General features: G+C 40.0%; 1 protein-coding gene across 15 annotated transcripts in view; it reads left to right on the top strand.

The window, feature by feature from the left end:
• LOC310703246 (dystonin-like) overlaps window positions 1-21,058 on the top strand; it is a 303,015-nt gene that overhangs the window by 94,986 nt on the left and 186,971 nt on the right. For 13 of the 15 annotated variants that reach the window (XM_083495364.1, XM_083495375.1, XM_083495358.1 and 10 more), the window contains 2 exons: window positions 1,760-1,837; window positions 5,108-5,200. In XM_083495364.1, the coding sequence (XP_083351490.1) occupies window positions 1,760-1,837; window positions 5,108-5,200 (171 nt within the window). Of the gene's footprint in view, window positions 1-1,759; window positions 1,838-5,107; window positions 5,201-11,235; window positions 12,370-21,058 lie in introns of those variants that run through there. The other 2 variants (XM_083495376.1, XM_083495369.1) reach the window with 1 other exon arrangement.

Genomic DNA, 21,058 nt, shown 5'->3' with positions numbered 1-21,058 from the left:
GTAGACGTTGCTGTGGTGTAGCATGCTTCAGTCCATTACTGCAAAGGTTTGTGGAAAATCTAAAGTCAGGAAGAAGGGCATTATTTTTTTGGATTATACAGTCACATAAATGTTTACTCCCCCCCACCCCATAGCTGTTCCTTGATAGCTAGCGAATGATGCCTTTTCTGGTGTAATTCTTCCTCTTTGTGATTTTACACTAACCGCTTGCCTTCTGCCATATTATCATCAATCTGCTATATATAATTTGTTTTCCTTGGTAACTTTATCCATGCATGTTGCGTTTTGTAAGCATTTCTAAGGAATAGTTTGTAATTTTCTGAGATAACCCTTGAAATTCTACTAAAAAAGAGAAAAAAGGATGGGGATCATTTTTTAAGAACTTACTCCAGTGTGTACTTGCTGCTAATATAGACAGTATGCAGATTGTATACCTTTCTTGAAAAATCGATGTGCTTTTCTAGTTCTGATGCAACACTTTTTTTGCACGAATATTTCCTAGAAACTGACCATGTTTGACCACTTCACGCATCATGTATGTTTTAAGTGTACATCTAAAAATGCAAAATGTGAATGTGGCAAAACATGTGTTTATAGATGAAACTGGTACACTTGTCAGCTGCATTGGATCTGATTCTGCATAATGTGTGAAATGATTCTTAGGCTTTACTCTGTATGTTATTTAGACGAAAAATAAATAAAAGGATGCATTGCAAATAAAATACATGGTATATTCTACTGGTGCTTAGTAAAATGCACTAACCAAGAATGTGCCCCTTGCTACATTCCTGGTGCATCCTAGCAAGCACGACTGTTCCTTTAAACTCCATTCATTTCAGTGATGTCATAGCAGAAGTATTTGGACAATTGCTCACAAAAGGGTGTGATCTAGAGATGTACGTTACAGTTGAAATCACTTGCTATATTCTGATGCTAGCCTTTAGGGATAGCTTTTATCCCTCCAGTTATTGCTGGGTTCCCAACTCCCATCAGCCTGAGCCAGTGCAGCAAGTGGTCTGGGATGATAGGAGTTGTAGTACATCACAGCAACAACTGGAAGTTAGTCACTCATGTTCTAAAACCTTGTCAAAGAACACTGGTGAGAATGTGGATGGTGGGCACATGTCATCTGGATCCTAATTTGTGCTTTTTAACAGCTAATAGAAGGCATGACTCCAGCCCAAGTGAAGCATTGTTAAGTACCATTGATTTCCATGGGAAAGAAGTTTAACTCTCCTGTTGTCATTAAGGGGCCTTTACAGTGCTTCACTTCGGCTAAACTGTGCCCAAAAGTAGATCACACCTGCTCCACAAGGTAAGTTTTACAGTAGCATTGTGATGTTATCTTCTAAATAAATAACCCTCCACATGCATCCCACAACACCCCCAAGTATGCTCCATAGGGTTGGCTGATCAGATTTAGAGGGATGCAATGAAGAAGGGGTTAGAATGTTCAATTGCACAAGTGGAAATCCTTGTGCTGATGAGATGTTTACATATGGGTACTACAGTACAGCCTACTGTATTGTGCCCAAATGAACAAAAAAGAGACCACAGGGGTGAAGACATTTAAAGCAGTGTGGCTTTCTCCAGAGTCATAGGTTTTAAATAAACTTTTTCACATACCCCCCCTAAATATTCTGACATGAATGTTTTAGAACTTTTAAAAAATGTCGATCATTCTAAAGGAGCATTAATTTGCCTTGTAAGTCACATTTGTTGTATAGAAAGCCTCACAGTCTTCATTTTCTGTTTTTAGCCCAGAGAGAAAGGTCGGATGCGTTTTCACAGACTGCAGAATGTACAGATTGCACTTGATTATTTGAAAAGACGGCAGGTAAGATACCACAATTAACTAACCTAGTTAAAAGTTAGAAAGATGGGATAGCTCAGTCGGTAGAGCATGAGGCTATTAATCTCAGCGTAGTGGGTTTGTGCCTCATGTTGGGTAAAAAGATTCCTGCATTGCAGGGGGTTGGACTAGATTACCCTTGTGGGCCCTTTCTATGGAAACATGCTAATTATTGACAAAGGAAAAATTACAGTTTGTATTTTTATGCTGTTTGTTGATTTAAAAAAAGAAGATTTCTTAGCCATGTTATTTGGACATAAGCAGAGAAGTGGGGTTGATTGATACACTCATTGGCAGATCCTAAGAAATAGAAGAGTATATATCTTTAAAAAAAAAAAAATCTCATGAACTACAGTATTCATCTCTCCAAGTCAACAGATACACTCACCTGGCTTTCCAATTTTGCCCCCTTTGCCGAAGCACAAGAAAATCAAAGCTGCTAATGTTCCTGAATTGCATGTCCCCTGGGGTGGAAGAGAGAAAGTATATCAGTACACCAGCATTCTGATTGATTTAGCATACTTGTGCCCATCAGATCTCGAGGCAGAAAGATGAGACATGTCCATGCATCGTTCCCAGTGGATTGCACCATTTGTGCTAGAACACAGCCTACAGACGAGTCTTGCTATGTATTCATTTCATCCACATCTTTCCCCATTGCAACCCATCACTACCTGTGCTCTGGCAGCTCTGATGGGGACCGATGAAGGTCAAAACCAGATGAAATAAGTGGGCCAGCAATAGGGACTGCTTCCAGTAATAGAAACAGTTATGACCTGGGCCCTGCATTTGTGATATAGAAGATTTAAGCAGCTGCATTCTTACGTGTTAGGGCTACATCCAGGGAGGCTTGAAGAATTCATTATTGGCAAAATAATGTGAGCTGACCTGATTGGCACCTCCCAAACTAATGTGTGCATCAGAATGGAGTTGTTGCTTTGATTTTTCACTGTAAGTTTTATTCTGCTGCTCTCAGCTCAAAAAATGCACAAAAAATGTAAATAAAAAAACATATTTTAAAATAAATTACTTTTATGAATCTGTAATTTGTGAAAAATAATATTTAATGTTTCAGTGAATTTTCATGCAGTATTTTTTAAAATCTGCAAATTAATGTAGAATTGGGATAGAATGGATTTATGAATGAATACATGCGTTAATTGACACAGGCTGGCTATAAACTGATCCATCAACCCCTAGCTAGCATCTGATCTTATTTCGGCTGCAAAAAATTAGATACACAATTTGTTGGTTACCTGCTCCAAATGTGCTTTTTCCTCTGGTTCCTCTGCTGCCACTCTGCTATGAATTTTAGAACAGTCGTGAGGAACCTGTAGCCCTCCAGATGTTACTGAACTTCAACTCTAATGAGCCCCAACAGTCTTAGCTCATGGAGAAGGGATGATGGGCATCGTAGCAACATCTGGAGGACCAAAGGTTCCTCAAACCTACCCTAGAAAACTTTGGTTTCAGCTTGTGATTTCTCTAGAGCAAGATAAACCACAAGCCAGGGTTTGATGTACTACTACCACGGCTTAACTCAAGCATCCCCAAACTTGGCCCGCCAGCTGTTTTGGGACTACAATTCCCATCATCCCTGACCACGGGTCCTGTTAGCTAGGGATGATGGGAGTTGTAGTCCCAAAACATCTGGAGGGCCGAGTATGGGGATGCCTGAGCCTTAACTCATAACAGTACAGCAGCAGCAGGACTGGAGGAGGAGTGAAGAGGCACAATCTTCTTTCCAGGAACCCACATGTTTGTGCTAAGTAATTGTTTGGCTTTTAAAAATTTACTTAAATCATATCCATACCTTTATAGACCTATTAATTTCTAGGGATCTTTGAGGGTTTTCACTTCTCTTCATTTCATGTACTGCAGCCTCCCTCCCCTTTTCTTTAGGTAGAAAACCCCATAGCAAAATATATTGCGCCATTTTGTTAGAAAAGAACAACTTCTTTTACATCTTGGAGATTTATAATTAGGCTTTCCATCTTGCTTAATTGCTTTAAGTGTAGAGTATATTTCTTGTGAAATGTAGTTTTAATAATATGAACTGGTCGGAAAACAACAGGACACTTGAGTTTAATTGGCTGCTAAACAATATCCCCAAATACGTTTTTATCAGGATAAGCACCACATACCTCTCTTTAATCGGAGTATTCTTATTCTAACTTAATAAGCAAATAATTGTGTGACAGCAGCATTATAATAGGGCTCCCATATTGCATAAATTAGGAGGTATAGAAGTCGCAAATACAACTGAAGTTTATTCCAAAACTGCAGGACTATTATATTGTTAAACAGTCAGTGTGTGTGCTGCTTTTTGAATAGTTGAAGAGCTGTTAGGATAATAAAAATATTACTGCTGGTGGTGGTGCTACTAGTGTAAATATTAATGCAATTTGCTTTATTTTGTTTTAATTGGCCAGGCTCTTCCTTACAGGCTTTTTTATGCCGCTAAACTCTTCCCAGTATAGAGTAGGGGAAGTAGCTGTAGCCCAGGAAAGCCTAATGTGATGTGATCCTGGACAGAATCCAAGATCCTCCATGTTTTCTCTTTGCTATTTCCCCATGCTTTTGTGTTAGGAAGACTCTCCATTCCTTCTTACCCATCTAAGCTTGAACAGAAATTGGCAGAAGAGTGTTTCCTCCTGTACTCAGACACAGAGAGGCAATCTTTTGCTTTGCCTGAAAAGCATCAAGAGGAGAAACCAAAATTGGAAATGTAGCCCACTATGGTTATTATTAAAGTTATTGAGAATGCAAGTACAGTGGTACCTCAGGTTACATACGCTTCAGGTTACAGACTCCGCTAACCCAGAAATAGTGCTTCAGGTTAAGAACTTTGCTTCAGGATGAGAACAGAAATCGTGCTTTGGCTGCGCGGCGGCAGCAGGAGGCCCCTTTAGCTTCAGGTTAAGAACAGTTTCAGGTTAAGTACGGACCTCTGGAACGAATTAAGTACTTAACCTGAGGTACCACTGTATTCTTTATTGCGATCACGCAGAAGAGTCAGAATGAATGTCTTCATCTCCAGTTGTTTAACTGTCTACTAGCAGTAACAACTATGTTCTGCCTCCACAGCAAGGGTTCTGGAAACCTCAGGGAGGAAGCGTGCTCTAGCGCTCAAGTCCTGCTGCCTGTTTTCCATCTGGTTGGCCCCTGTGAAAACGAATGTGGGACTAATGAGCCCTAGATCTGATCCAGCAGGCTCACCCTATGTTCTTATAGTTCTTTTCCTCCTCCCGACAGGTGAAACTGGTGAACATTAGGAACGATGACATTACGGACGGGAATCCCAAATTGACTTTGGGATTGATATGGACCATAATTTTGCACTTTCAGGTAAGATGACTAGTCAGTTTCAGTGCACTTCCAATTTGAAACTCCACACCTGGCGGCCCCTGTCAGATGTGATTGGATAGGGGTGCTGGCAGCATTTAAATGGATGCAATTCTGTGGGTGCTACTACTGTTGCGCCTCCTTCAGTAACTTACCTTGAAGCCCCAGGAGGAAACAGGCAGTAGTGGGGTCTATTCCCTAGTAGACCAGAGCTTTCCAAACTCTGCGTCACGACATGTTAGTGTGGCGGTTGCAGTGTGCAGACGTGTTGCACGAACGCTCCCTGCACTCCTCCCAGGGCTGAAAAGGGGTTAGTAAGTTTAACTCCGTGTTTGCTAGTAACTAAATTACTGTGTCATGATATGATGCATGTCTAAAAAGTGTGTCACCAACATGAAAAGTTTGGAAAGCTCTGCGCTAGACTAGGCATAGGCAAACTTGGCCCTCGAGATGTTTTGGGACTACAACTCCCATGATCCCTCGCTAACAGGACCAGTGGTCAGGGATGATGGGAATTGTAGTCCCCCCAAAATTTGGAGGGCCAAGTTTGCCTATGTCTGCCCTAGATCCTTCTGGAGCACCCTTCCCCATTGTGGATGTCATTTCCATCATGTGTTTGAAAATTTAATGTCTCTGTTTTCAGTTCACAGTGTCCTTTCTACAGGTCAGTTGCATTTGCTGTAAGACATTGCTATCATAGTCCATTCATTTTATTTGTATGCCGCTTTCCCATACAAATCATGTTTAAAGCAGTTTGCGACAAAGGAAGCAATATACCGTATTTTTCCATGTATAAGACACCCCCGTGTATAAGACGCCCCCTATTTTTGGGGACTCAAAATCAAAAAAATGCACTATGCACTATCTGTGTATAAGACGACCCCTTATTTTAAACTTCAAAAATTTAGGAAAAAATACGGTATTTCAAAATCAAACAGTGCAAAAAGAATTTCCTAAGAACGTAGCAAAACTACATAGTAGCAACTATAACAACATATAAAAAAGCAACATTTCAGAACTATAAATATAACAAATAACAATATAATATAACAACATAACAATAACAAAAATAACAAGGGAGCTTTACAGTTTCACCTTCGTCCTAGATACACTCCAAAGAAAGTCCCTCTCCTGTACCTGCTTCTTGTGATCGTTGAAAGGATATACTCACCACAGTAAATTATTTGTGTTGTCAAAACATAGAACCCTCCACAAATTCTATGCAATAGAATGAGAGATCGCTACCCTCTCTCTCCCCCTCCCCTCCCTTTCCCTCCAACTGCATAATGTCTATGAAGAACACTATGAGTTGAAAGTGGAGGCGTTATTACTGCTTTTTTGTCAAACAATATTTTTTAAAAATAAAAATCAATAATAAAAAGAAACTTGTTTAAAAAGAATAGAATGTGCTGGAATATTGGGTATTTATCAAGTTGAACTCTCTTGATTACAAAGTTTGTTTAATTTGGCAACTCATCTCCTATAAGGAAGTGAAATAAGATTTTTCTGAATGGCTGTGAAGTGTTTCTTTGAAAACCCTGAAGCCATTTCAGCTAGAGCTCTTGTACTTAAGCCAATAAAGTCCTGTCCAGCTTTATTTCATGCAGTTTATTTTAAGCATTTTGTCTTATATCTAGTTATTCTGTCTTTATTTGAACTTTTAATACCTTCTACAGCATATTACAAGTGTGCTCAGCAGTTGTTGTTTATAAAAGAGCTGTTATTTCTTGTTGTAAATGCTGAGTGTGTTGGTTATGGTTGATCACGCTAGATGGCACTAGAATTATGGCACTGACTGTACTTAAAGAATTTCTGTAATGTATCCTTCTGGTTCTTACGGTATGCAACACTGGTATTGTTGTTTCTCGACTTCAGTGCCTGAGAGTTGCATTTTGTTTGTAATTTCTGTGGCCCATGTGATTCTTAATCACCATTTGCCATAAATACCATGTCGTTAGGAACTGTGGTGCAGAATTTTAAATGTTATCTGCCATTTAAGAATAGGCAGAGCATTTAAAGCTATGCTGTTCGCATTTATTTGTACTTTGATTTAGAAATCTCAAAAGCAGTACCTAGTTGGAGAACTTACATATATTCCTGATTACAAAATCTAAGCAGGAATAGTTAGATGTGCAAATAGTGAAAGGTTTATGGAACAGAAATCGGTATGAAGTACATGAATTTATGCTGAGCGATTGTTCCTGTATCATTGCTGCTTTTGGGGACCATTTGGATTTTAATTGATGATTCTAATTCCCACCTGGATTCCATTCACTCATGAGCAGGTTATGAATTATTTTACTATCAGTAAGCCAACTTGTGTGTGTTTTCAGCATGCTAGCAAAGCCACTAAAGTACCTCCTTCCTAGTTACAGTTGCTTATGATTGAAAAACAGTGTTACTGTGCATGAGCTCATTCAAATATTGCATGAGAGTTAAATACTGTAGTACTTTTGCTTTCAATTATGCTTCTCTGATAACGTATATATGGACTTTTGGATGTCACACACCCTAAATGACCTTTGGAATCTGAAAGCCTCATTTAATTACAACAGATTGAATTGTGTTTCTGCTTTCCCTGCAGTATTAGAATCTTCTCTTGTATTATTGATGTTTTTAATCCAAATTCAGCATTCCCCAACCTGATCTCCTCCACATGCTTGAACTACAACTCCCACAATCCTTGACCATGTGGCCATGCAGGCTGGGGCTGATGGGAGTTTTAGTTCAAGGCATCTGCAGGGCATCAGTCTGGAGAAAGCCATCCTAAGCTATAGGATGTCTTCTGAAGGGAGGCAAGGCCCATTTGGCTCCCTCAGTTTTTGTGGCAAAAACCTGTGAGGTGACAAAAACAACAAACAAACCCAACCCCCACACCCTTTGTTTCAGCAAGCATTTGGCTTTATATAAACTGGAATTAGTTTTTTGTTTTTTAGGCTGTCCTGTTCATTTTCCTTTATTTTTTCTTTTATTTACTTATTTCGTTATGAACCAAAATGGAGTTAAAAACGGGGTTTTTTTTAATGTATGTAGGTATTTGTCCTAAGCTGAAGAAGCTACACCTGCAGAGCAATTAATCATAATAATAACAGCATAGTGAATTAGGATAAACATTATTTTGATCCATTATCTACTCATGTTGTATGTGGTGAAACATAACCCTGTTTTCCCCCCTCCTTTCCAAATCACCATAATATACTTATGCAGTTATTTATTTATTGCAGAAGTCACTAACAAAATATTGAGGGGTTTTTGTTTTTTGAGCCAGGCCCACATCACAACAGTTAAGGTGTAGCTTTGTCCACACAACCACTAACATCACAAAACTAAGTTCATGCTGTAATGTGGGGTACTCAAACCTCCTTTTGAGCACAAAGTCCACTACAAATTTCATTTATTTGCTTCTGAGAAGCAATGTGTCTTTTCAAGGGTAGCTCTTCTGTTTATTTCCCCAAGAGAGCATGTGTACAAGCTACCACATGCTCGAGATGTAAATATTTCATCTCAGTAAAATGTTCTTGGAGCCCCCCTGCAGTGGAGAGAGACATTTTTCACCACTGCTTCACCTGTAAATGCTTGATGCTGCAGGAATTAATCCCTTAAAGCAGAACCGGCTGGCTTTCCTGCACATTAAGTGAGTTGTTTTATCTTGGGAATACAAAAGATGTTGAGCCTGGGAAAGGGGTACCACACCATTAGTGCAGCAGGGCTCTTAAAAGCTTATTCTCTTGTTAGGGCCTGCTACTGGCTGTGTAGCAGCATGTGGTTGGGTAGAAACATCTTCCTCTGAAGCATACCTCTGGACTGTCTCCAGACATTGAAACCTTTCTCCAGCTTTTAATCTGCTCATGATTTAAAACCGGCAGGCAAGAGGTCAATGACTGATCCTCTCGGAGATCTAAACACGGAGTTGTTTAATGTCAGCAATTTAATCCGTAGCTATAGGAGGTAAACAGTTACCCTTTTCTTTGTGGTTCCTATTAGATATATTATGGACTGTCATTTGTAATATGAGAGCTTTTAAAGGCCATGTTCTCTTTTTTATATTTATCCATTAAAAAAAAATGATTACTTTGTCTGATATGCCCCCCTCGTTGTAGATAAAATGTTCACACTTGGTCTTTTCAGCTGAATTTCACAGCCAGGTTAAGATTGGGTTAACTGCATGTGCAGCAGTTAATGAAAGTACATACCTGGCAAGCAGCTCCATTCAATCAATGCTTCAGCTGCTGCAGCACACGCAGGAGCTTGTGATAAAAAACGACTATAGCAAATTCCTGTGTGAGCCAAATGTTCTAGGAAGCCAGTATGGTGTATTGTCAGACCAGGACCTGGGAGATCAGGGTTAAAATCCCCACTCAGTCATGAAGTTCACTGGGTGACCTTGGGCCAGTCACATCCTCTTAACCTATCAAGGTTATTGTAGGGATTAACTAAGGAGGGGCAGGGTGAACCATGTACTCCTTGGAGAAAAAGGTGGGGTATAAATGCAAAAAATAAGCTCTTCTGCTTACCTGCTTAAGAAAGTGCGTAGTGTGTGGGGCCTGCCATAGTATTAAATATTTTCCAGCTTCCCTTGTGGAATGATTGCAAAATGATGTAATGGCACACCGTAGGAGATAACTGAGTGTTTCTGGCAGACTTGTCTTTACCGCATCATGATGTCACCTCGCATTAATGATTTTAGATGGAATAGCAGATGTGCCCAGGAAGGCCTCAAGCCAGCGTTTGTTCTGGGCCTTCACTTTTCCCCTGAGGCGGACTGATTAAAATGACACAGGCTAGGTGATGGTGAAACTTGGAAGCCTTCTTCCTTACATGATAGTGGGAAATCGCATTTCATGGTACAAAATACTGGTAGCATGGAGAGAGACTTGCTCAGAGAACACACTTAAGTTATAAGGCGAGACATGGGGCATGTGAGAGTTACACCTGGCACTGAGTGCCTGGCCATGATTGGCTCACCACAGGAAGGAAGCAGTCATGCAGCAAACTTTAAGTAGTACCTGGGGTACCATTTTTGTTTGCCCTAAGGAGCTGTGGAAACCTTTGACTCTGCAGAAGTTACTGAGCTACAAGTGCTATCAGCTCTGGCAAGATGACCAATAGCCAGAGATGGTGGGAGTTTTAGTTCAGCAACATCTGGAGGACTAAAGGTACCTCATACCTGACCTAAAGGTACTGTGGCCAATTCCACATTGCTACCTCTAGCTTTTCCTGCCTGTATCTGTGGCAAATTAACTTGACCAAAAAATCCACAGCGAGCACGGCTTGTGGTTTGGAACACCACTGTTCAGTCCAAAGAGGAGGACTTTGTGGTGTAAGCCCCAAATCAAATGGCTAGCAATGGCCACTCAGGATTCACATGGGATTCCATACAGGGACTTGTTTGCTGCAACAATGTGTGGCACATCTTAATTCCTGCTGCCAATAATTAAGGCTGCGGTTCTGACCCTACTCATCTCAGAATAAGCCCCAATGAATTCAGTAGGTCTTACTTCTGAGTAGACATAGTTAAGGTTGCTTTGTAATTCTAGGTAGAATTGTAAAAAATATAAATATATAGACTCATTGGAGGAGAGAAAACAAAAACTTTCTTGCTGAAACCAAAGAAGCTTATAAGATTATACCCTAGTACCAAGTAATCCCCAGTTTGCAAGAATTTTATTCATAGCTTTCTACATAAATTCACCCACTGTGTTTTCGTTTTCTTTGCTCTTCCTGCTATTCAAAGATCTCCAGCTAAATATCAATTTATGGGACATGTTGCTCTCACTTGCAGGTGCTTGGACCATGGTCAATTTTTTAAGTCTATTAATTTCTGGTATTTTCTTAGTAGTTAGTTAGTCTGGAGCATTGACCTGGAAAGAATAATCTTATATTTTCCTGTGTATTATTCGTAACCAGATTTTTAAAAACTGACTTCGAAAGGAACGTATTTCTTGCCTTGTTGGTGTTGACTCTGTATCTGTAGTGTTGGTTCAGGGCTTTGTTTTATTGTATTACTTTCTCTTTCAGTTGTCAGGCATATAAAGTCACATCTGCACAAGGCTTTTCTGTTTCTGATAGATGCTATGTCATCGGTGCAAAAAGGCCATCGGCATTACAGTTTAATGCTGAGGCAGTGATGTTTGCTTAAGAGGATTGGTGTCCAGAAATAAGCCTCAGTGTCTAATCAGACACAGGCCCGGCCTGGGCACAATGCCACAACATTTATTGCGTATGCATTTCTCATAAGCAAAATGGCTACGTCCTGAGGACCGGGAGTTCAGCCTGAAAGATATTAGGGATATAAGCTGGAGGTTTTAGCTCAGTCTGAAAATGATTTCTGCTCATGTAAACTTAGTAAAATTACAGAGTCTGTGTGGCTTTGATACACTCTGAGCCAGATGGGGAATGTCTGTGGATGTGTGAGGGCTGACAAAGACGAACCGTGTTTGGATCAAGCCAGAGCTCCCTTAAGTCCTGCAAAACATTCCCCTGGAAGAAAATACTTCAGGAGGAAATCAAGAAGGAAACAAGCTGAAGATGAGAGAGAGCCAGAGAAGATTAAGGAAAATGAGGGGAAAATTCAATTCAAAGCAAATCGTTCTAAAGAGACAGCAACAGCAACTCATCCTGGGGAGCTGGCAATTCATGAGTCCGTTATACAGAAGGCTCTGCTGGACAGAACTGATCTGACTGTGAGTACCGATGTTAACGCTGATCTTGTTAAAGCAAAACTGGTGAGTGGGGCAAGCTGTGATCCAAGCAGTGGGAATGGTGCTTGTGCTAAAGGCAGAAGACCTAGTAAGTCTGAAGAAAAAGAGAGACTGTTAACTGAAGATCTGGAAAAGAGTCCCAAAAAATGCAAGCCCAGTTGCAGCACACAGGACAAGAAATCTTCTCACAACGGGATCCAAGGAGAATTAACATTCCAGAAAAACAGGGGAGTAAATTCTGAAAAGGAATCTGGCTCAAATTGTGTGCTAAACAAGCAGTATGAAGAAAATGCACTATCCAAGGCTCTTTCTGGAATCGCTGGTGATTCCCCCAAATGGGAAAACAGTTATAACCGGCATCCGGCTAAACTTCAAAATCAAACCCCCCTGCAGCAAGGATTTCCGAAATCCGTGTCTCTGCCTCTTTCCCAGGAAAATGAAGCTCATAGCATTTTACCAAACAGGAGCAAGGTAAATATACCGTAGCGCTAGAATAGTATATAGTTTTCCAAAAAAATATATATTAAAATCCTTGAGCAATATTTGATTTTTGCATGCTGGGTATTTCATAACTACTTCAATAACTGTTGCTGAACTCCTGTTGGTTTTGAGGTTAGCTGCTCTTGCATTGAAAAATAACTTTATAAATTAAAATAAAAAACACAGACCCCCCCAAATGAATGATTTTTCAGAAGAGTTAATTTTAAAATGTTTGTACCCGTTGTACCTAGCATGTGTTTCAGTTAATTTTTGCCATCCAGTTTGTCTACTGGATATAACATTTTGAGTAAGGCGCCAAATAAGTTGCAACATATGGCCATTCTCCAGTGTGTATCCACAGACTATGTTGCTGTCATCATTTCCATAAAGCTAGCCCTAGCAATAGTGATAATGGGCAGGGCTTGCTATCGTAAATAGGCGGGATCTAAGAGGTACATTCAATGCATGGCTCGGATATCTAAGGTGGGAACTTGCCACTTTTTACATTACTGTGCTTCTTGATTCCACATGGAACGCTGTGTTAAGGATACAACATGCAACCATTCAACTGTATATAATTTGAATGAGTGAAATGCCCCCTGTTCTTGAACTGAGAAACAAGCTGGCTCTGTCGCTGGTTAATGTACACACTGATGTATACATATTTTTTTTGTAAGCTACAATCTACCTAAACCCATTATTAATAATTAGTATTTTCTGTTTCATTTTTCAAAATCACTAGGACCTATGTATTCATAAAGGCATAAATCTTTGATAATTTAAAATGAGAGATGTTTAGCCACATAAGGTGTCTGGTTCATTCAGTTTGGTTTGTGAAATCCTCTGTCTACACCTGTATTACTCTTTGGCCTCCATGTTGCCTTGGATTTTTGATCCATGATCCATTCATTCCTCACTCCTCCAAATTTCACTTGGCTATCAATTTCTCCCTTGCTCATACTGTATAACTTTTCCTTTACCCAAATCATGGATCTTCCCCCCCCCCCAGCTTGTCCCCTTCCCCCCCTTGACACTTTCCATTTTCAGCTCCTTTTCTCCGCCTTCCCTAACTCAGGTTCCTTCATTTCTCTTACACCTTCATCCTTAGATTCTGGCACCTTAGCCCACTGCTGGTGCTGTCCTCTTTCTTGAATCCACCCTGCCCTTGGCAAGAGCCGCTCACGCGGTGTGTGAACCACAGCAATAGCCTCCCAAATGTGGTGTTGGTGCCACATACTAGGAGGGGTAGGGACAAGATGGCAGTGAGTTTCGGAATGTGTGGACACAGTGGTGGAGCTCATGGCTTTTGGGCCTCCTGCCTCAGTTCCACTGTTTGCTCCCATTCAACTTCCCAGCTTTCTGCAGCTCTGATTCTTTCTGTGCTGAAAGCTCATGGACCCACTTATCCTGCTGGGTGTTTCCACTCTTCAAAAAGCCTTTTGTCTTATTGTTTTTGTAGGAGAGCTGATCTTAGCAAACATGATCTTGCTTTATTTATTTATTAAATAGAAGAACTGCTCAATTTGCAGCTGTCCCGAGTCCTCTGATATAGAAAACTCTACCTCTTAGTCCCAGGCATTTGTGACTGGGCCATAATACCGTAATTCAGTGGTCTGGTTCACACATAAGCTGTGATTTGTTTAGCAAATCTTAAATTATTCCAAGTAGTCCCACAGGTGATTACACAAACCATGGCTTGTTTCTCTGAAGTTTGTTTAGTTCCCCAGCTCCTTTTGTCTCATGCCTTTGTAGTTCGTTGACTGTTCGGTACCGTAGTGAAGAAAGGGTGCTGGGTTTGCATATAACACCAAGCCATAGTTAAAACAACCCAAGGATAATAATCCAGCAACAAACATTGGCTTCAAATCATGGTTTGCTGGCAGTAAACAAGCCGTAAAGCCAGTGGGAAGAGTTTATACATAACACCAAGACATCGTTTGATAAGCTATAGTTTAGTTAGCCATGGCTTAGTATTGTGTGTGAAGTGGCAAGGTGGTACCTCTAGTTACAAATTTAATTCGTTCCGGAGGTCTGTTCTTAACCTGAAACTGTTCTTAACTAGAGGCGCGCTTTCACTAATGGGGCCTCTTGCTGCCGATGCGCTGCCGGCACACAATTTCCGTTCTCATCCTGGGGCAAAGTTCTCAACTTGAGGTAACTCTTCCAGGTTAGCGGAGTTTGTAACCTGGAGCGTTTGTAACCTGAGGTGTTTGTAACTCGAGGTACCACTGTACATTGATCAGAAGCATGTGTAACCTGAAGCGTTTGTAACCTGAGGTGTTTGTAACTCGAAGTACCACTGTACATTGATCAGAAGCACTAGGCATGAACCATTAGCATTGTCAGCAGGTTCCAGTTGGAGCTGAACCCTGGCTCAAATTCTAGCTAGGGTTTGCAGTAGCAACCAGTGCCTCTTTAATAACATTCAGGTTGGCTCCCATACATTTATTGCCCGGCTTAACCTATATTCAGACTATCTCTGAGTGATTGTAGAATCACGTCAGCTTCTGTTATCAGCATACACAGCACTTTATTGCAAATGAGGAAAGGGTTCTCTGTTTGCCCTCCTGCCTCAGAATACATAATCTAGGGCAGAGTATAAAATTGGCTGATTATTGCTGTTGATATAAGGTGTTAAAGGCAAATATGTGGCACTTCTGAAGAGAGCCCTTTACGCAAACCTTTTTTTTTTTTTTATAAAATTTTTATTGGTTTTACAGCATTTTTAAGAAAAACAGACAAACACTAAAAATGACAAACATACACGTATAGTTTCAAACATATTTTCATAAACCTCTTTTCTTGGACTTCCCCATACCCCCCCTCTCTGCATCCCAATGTCCATAGTTCAACTAGCAACTCCCAATTGTTACTTTCCAATCTCTATCATCTTAGTCCTCTTTTATAGTCTAACCTTATATCTCTGTACCCCTTTGTTTCTGGAAACCACGGCATTTTAACATTCATTAAGTTTATAGTAGTCCTTAAGATAGCTTTTAAATTTTCTCCATTCTTCTTCCACCGTCTCTTTTCGTTGGTCACGGATTCTGCCTGTCATCTCGGCCAGTGTCATATAGTCCATCACTTTCATCTGCCATTCTTCCAAAGTGGGTAAATCTTGTGTCTTCCAATACTTTGCGATGAGTATTCTTGCTGCTGTTGTGGCATACATGAAAAAAGTTCTATCTTTCTTTGTCACCAATTGGCCGACAATGCCCAAGAGAAAGGCCTCTGGTTTTTTAGAAAAGGTACATTTAAGTACCTTTTTCATTTCATTATAGATCATTTCCCAGAAGACCTTAATCTTCGGGCATGTCCACCAAAGGTGATAAAAGGTACCTTGAGTCTCTTTACACTTCCAACATTTGTTATCGGGCAAATGATAGATTTTTGCCAGCTTGACTGGGGTCATGTACCACCTGTATACCATTTTCATAATGTTTTCCTTTAAGGCATTACATGCCGTAAATTTTATACCGGTGTTCCATAACCATTCCCAGTCAGCTGACATAATGTTATGTCCAACATCCTGAGCCCACTTAATCATAGCCGATTTAACTGTTTCATCCTGTGTGTTCCATTTCAACAACAAGTTGTACATTCTAGATAAATTCTTAGTATTGGGTTCTAACAGTTCGGTTTCTAATTTTGATTTTTCCACCTGGAAACCGACTTTCCTGTCCTGTTTAAAAAATTCCATTATTTGGCGATATTGGAACCAATTTTCTACTTTATGTTTCAATTTCTCCTGACTTTGTAGTTTGAACTTATCTCCATCCTGTTCTAAAATTTCCCAATACTTCGGCCATCCGACCTCCATATTGAGTTTCTTCACTGCTTTAGCCTCCACTGGTGACACCCATCTAGGGGTTTTGTTTTCCAATAGATCTTTATATCTTGTCCAAACATTAAACAATGCTTTTCTGACAATGTGATTTTTAAAGGCACTGTTAACTTTATCATACCAAAGATATGCATGCCAACCAAAAGCGTTATTGAAACCTTCCAGATCCAAGATGTCCGTGTTCTCGAGGAGCATCCATTCTCTGAGCCAGCAAAAAGCTGCTGCCTCATAGTACAATTTTAGGTCCGGCAGGGCAAAACCCCCTCTTTCTTTAACATCTGTCAATATTTTAAATTTAATTCGGGGCTTTTTGCCCTGCCAGACAAATTTCGAGATATCTTTGTGCCACCTCTTAAAACATTCCATCTTATCAATAATCTGCAAGGTCTGAAACAAAAATAACATTCTAGGCAATACATTCATTTTAATTACTGCAATTCGGCCTAACATTGACAGTTTCAAATTTGACCATATTTCTAAATCTTTTTTGATTTCTGACCAACATTTTTCATAGTTGTCCTTATACAAATTCTGATTCTTAGATGTTAAGTAAACCCCTAGGTATTTGACCTTCTTGACCACAGTCAAACCTGTTTCCTCTTGGAATTTCTCCTTTTCCATATCTGTTAGGTTTTTCCCTAAAACTTTGGTTTTTTGCTTGTTCAACTTAAATCCAGCTACCTGGCCAAACTGTTGTATTATTTCTAAAACCCTTTTCGTACTAGTGTTTGGCTCTTGCAAAGTCAATACTAGGTCATCTGCGAACGCTCTTAACTTATAATGTTTAGCTCCGACCTGCACACCTTTGACCTGCTGGTCATTTCTTATCATATTCAGCAACACCTCCAGAACTGAAATAAAAAGTAATGGGGAAATCGGGTACCCCTGTCGTGTTCCTTTTTCTATCTTAAGTTCCTCAGTCACAACATTGTTTACAATCAGTTTGGCTTTTTGTTCAGAATATATTGCAGCCATACCATTCTCAAAACCCTGGCCTACCCCCATCCCATGAAGATTCTTCCTCATAAAACTCCAAGAAATATTATCAAAGGCTTTCTCCGCATCCACAAAGATCAATACTGCCTTAGTGTTTATGTTCACCTCTAACTTTTCCAAAATATCTATTACATTCCTTACATTGTCTGCTAGGTGTCTTTTAGGGAGAAAGCCTGCTTGGTCTTTATGAATCTTCTCCATCAAAACTCTTTTAAATCTTTTTGCCAAAATGTCTGCAAAAATTTTGTAATCCACATTAAGCAGAGATATTGGGCGGTAGTTCTTGAGTTGGGTCTTTTCAGTCTCTGACTTTGGTATGAGTGAAATATATGCCTCTTTCCACGATTCAGGTGCCTTTTTTCCCTCAAGGATCTCATTGCAAACTTCTCTTAGTGGTTGAGCCAACCATTCCTTCAGCGATTTGTAGTATCTGGAAGTCAGTCCATCTGGTCCCGGAGATTTGCCCAGTTGCATATTCTGAATGGCAGCCTCTATCTCTTGTTCTGAGATTCTCTGGTTCAAGTCCATCTTACTTTGATGAGAGATGTTTTGTAGTCCATATTTTCCGAGGAATTTGTCTATATCTTCTTCATTTTGTGGGCCTTGGGTGTAGAGTTTTTTGAAATAACTTAAAAAGCAATTTCTAATTTCATTGGGTTTGGATATGTTCTTTCCATCCACCTCTAGGCTTGTAACTGTATTTAGTTTCTGCCTTTTCTTCAGTTGCCATGCCAAAAGTTTGCCACATTTATTTGCTGATTCAAAAGTCTTTTGCTTCATTTGCCTTATCTTCCATTCAATCTCTTGGTTCATCAATTCCATATATTGTGTTTGATATAATTTGATCTCTCTTAAAATGTCCTGAGACTTTGGTTTTGTTCTTAAATTCCTCTCTCCTTCCTTTATCATTTCCAGAATCTTCTCTTTTTTCTCATTTTGTTTTTTCCTCTTTATTGAGTTTTGTTGAATCAAAAATCCTCTCATCACCGCTTTACTTGCGTCCCAGATCACTCTTTTCTCCACGTCGGTCCTCAAGTTTATTTCAAAATAGTCTTTTAGGGTCTTTTGGGCCTTCGTGAGAATCTCCTTATCTCGAAAGAGGGTGTCATTCATTCTCCATCTAAATTGACCAGTTATTGTGAGTTTCATCTCCATCTTCACGGCGTTGTGGTCGGAGCAAGTTTTTGGGCAGATTTCCACTTTCTTAATCTTTGGAGCCAATCCACTAGTAACCCAGATTTGATCGATTCTGGTCCAGGTCATCATTGCTTGGGAGAAAAAGGTTCCCTCTCTCTCCAGAGGATTCCTTGTTCTCCAAATATCTATCAAGTCCATGTTTTCAGTCATTTCGAAAAAAGTCTTAGGGAGTCTCCCTTCTTTGGTGACTGTAAGTCTTTGTGCCTTGTCCATATTAGTGGAGACCACGCCATTCATGTCTCCCATAATTATCATATTGTAATCCAGATAGTCCATCAAAGTTTCATGGAGTCTCTTAAAGAAGTCGGATTTGCCTTCATTTGGTGCGTAAATTCCAACAACTAAGAATTTTTCTCTTTACGCAAACCTTTGGGTTGTATCTGCTAGCCTCATGATCACAAATATAGTCACATGCACTCTAGATTTTCATGTGAAAAGTCTGATTACTTGAAGTAGCTTATAAGGCATTATACTATTACAGACAAGCTGGTTTCCTTTTCAATTTGCTGTCAGGCCAAGCTGCTGAGTACGTTAGTCCTCTGGTTATCTGAATGAATAAAGAATGAGGCAAAAAAGAAAGAAAAAAGGACACACCAACAGCAGAATTAATTTACACTTTTATTATTACTTTTGAATTTAAGGAGTTGGAGAGGGGAGGGATTTAGCTCAGACCAAAAGTAGGGACATTATTTTTTTAAAAAAAATGTTATAGTATGACTAACCAATATCTGTTAAATCCTTGATGGACAGATTTGCTTCCCTCCTCTCCCTTCCACTGTGAATTTTGTTCTGGTGTCAGGAATCAGAAAGGAAGCAAAAAAGACATGCCCAATTTATCTCTTCTCCGCACACCTCCAAGCTTGGCCTGGAGCCTAGCACAAAGAAATAAGATGGAGAAGGGAAAGGGTCATGGCTTCCCTCAACCTGGTGTAGTGTGGGTCTTCCCCCATTTTGCATCTACTCTGTTGCCTCACTGAGGTAGAAAACCTGTGTCTGGCTGTTTGGGCTTTGCAGGGTTACATGTTTCTTTGTCCAGCAAGAAGAGAAAAGAAATTCTCAGGTGTCAGGAAGAAGACTGGGGTAGAAATGTTTCCCCTGAGGTCTATGTGTAGAAAAGGGGGGGGGTGCGCGCGCGCGCAACCTAGAAACAGGTTTCCTCAGGATTTTTAGGGCTCACTTCACTGTCTGAGGATTGGGCCCTCCTGCCAACTCTCAAAAGTGGACACAGATTTGCGTAACATGTCCATGTGCTTTGTGTCATATGCAAATCCGTGTCCACTTTTGCAGGCTAAGGGCCCATTAATAAATCTGTAGCCACACAGGTAATAAAATGTTTCACTTTTGGTTTCAATGGGAAATGTCATGTTCATTGAATTTAATGGGAATTAGAAGAGGTCCTGATCCTGCAGCACGATCCTATGCATATTTACTCAGAGGTTAAATTCCTCTGTGTTCGGTAGGGATGGCTGCTGGATCAGTGTATATAGGATTGCAGCCCTAAAGTTTGAGAAATATTATTTTGCTGTATACTTTTTGGTTCTTTTCAGTAATCTTCTCACTTCAATTCTATATAAAGAGAATGAACTTATGCTGATTACTGAATCTCTATGTGATAATAATTAGTGAGTTGCAAGGGGTTACCTGCTTTAAAGCTATGAATAGCAATTATTGGTTTTAATGAGTTAACAATTGTTATTTTGTTTTTCTAAATGTAGTGACGTTCATCTAGCTTTTGAAATTATCGTTTTTATCTTAAATGTGCCCATTAATATAAACGAGTAATTCTTTGAAATTTGGTTTTCTGATCCTGAAAGTTTCTAAAACAGCATTTCTAATTCATGATATTTCATTATTCACACCACTCCCTGTCTTCCACTTTCATTTGAGCTGCATTGTAAGGTTGTCAGACAGACAGACTCAGGCAATGCTCCTAGGCACTCTGTAGCATCTCAAGCTGCACTGAGTGATAAGTTGTTCAGACAAATTGCTGAGGAGCCAGGCTAGAGACAACAGCTATAATTTGAGGCCAGGTGGGAGCTTATCGATGCCTCATGTCATCTGATCCTGCTCGCCATCTGCAGAGGTGGCACTTTAGGGAAGCAGAGATTAGGCTGGCAGTTTTCCTCTGCCTGCAAAGTGCCTTGATGATGTTAGGGAATAAAATGTCTGAGCCTGCCTTCATAGTCGCCCAGTCTGAGACCACAACACCACACGGAATTTCTGGTGGGCCATTTACATTTATCCAATTTTCTTCTCTATATGTTGCTAAAACTGTGGAGATAGGAGCTGAAGTAAGGTTGGGGCTCTAGAGTTGTCAAATAAAAAAAACAAAACCCTTAGCTTATTCCTTAAACCAGGATTTTATTTTATTGTTAAGTCATTTTCTTGACCATATCAATACTTCTGCAAATGGTGTTTTGCGATATGTGTGTGCGTGCGTAGGTATATAAGTGAGAACAATTGTAACTCACATACTCATTTCAGATCTTCAGTTGAGCTGAAAACAAGAGCATTTAGCAACTGCAGTTTAAAATAGGACTTTGTTCTTGGTTTTGTATCCTAGCTGGTACATGCCATTTGCATGAGTCATCATGGATATAACTGACACTTGGAGATTGTTCTGCTGCCTGCAAATAGTCACTT

The sequence above is a fragment of the Podarcis liolepis genome (assembly GCF_965112155.1).
Source record: "Podarcis liolepis genome assembly, chromosome: 3".
Lineage (NCBI taxonomy): Eukaryota > Metazoa > Chordata > Lepidosauria > Squamata > Lacertidae > Podarcis > Podarcis liolepis.
This window is presented reverse-complemented; position numbering and strand designations above follow the sequence as displayed.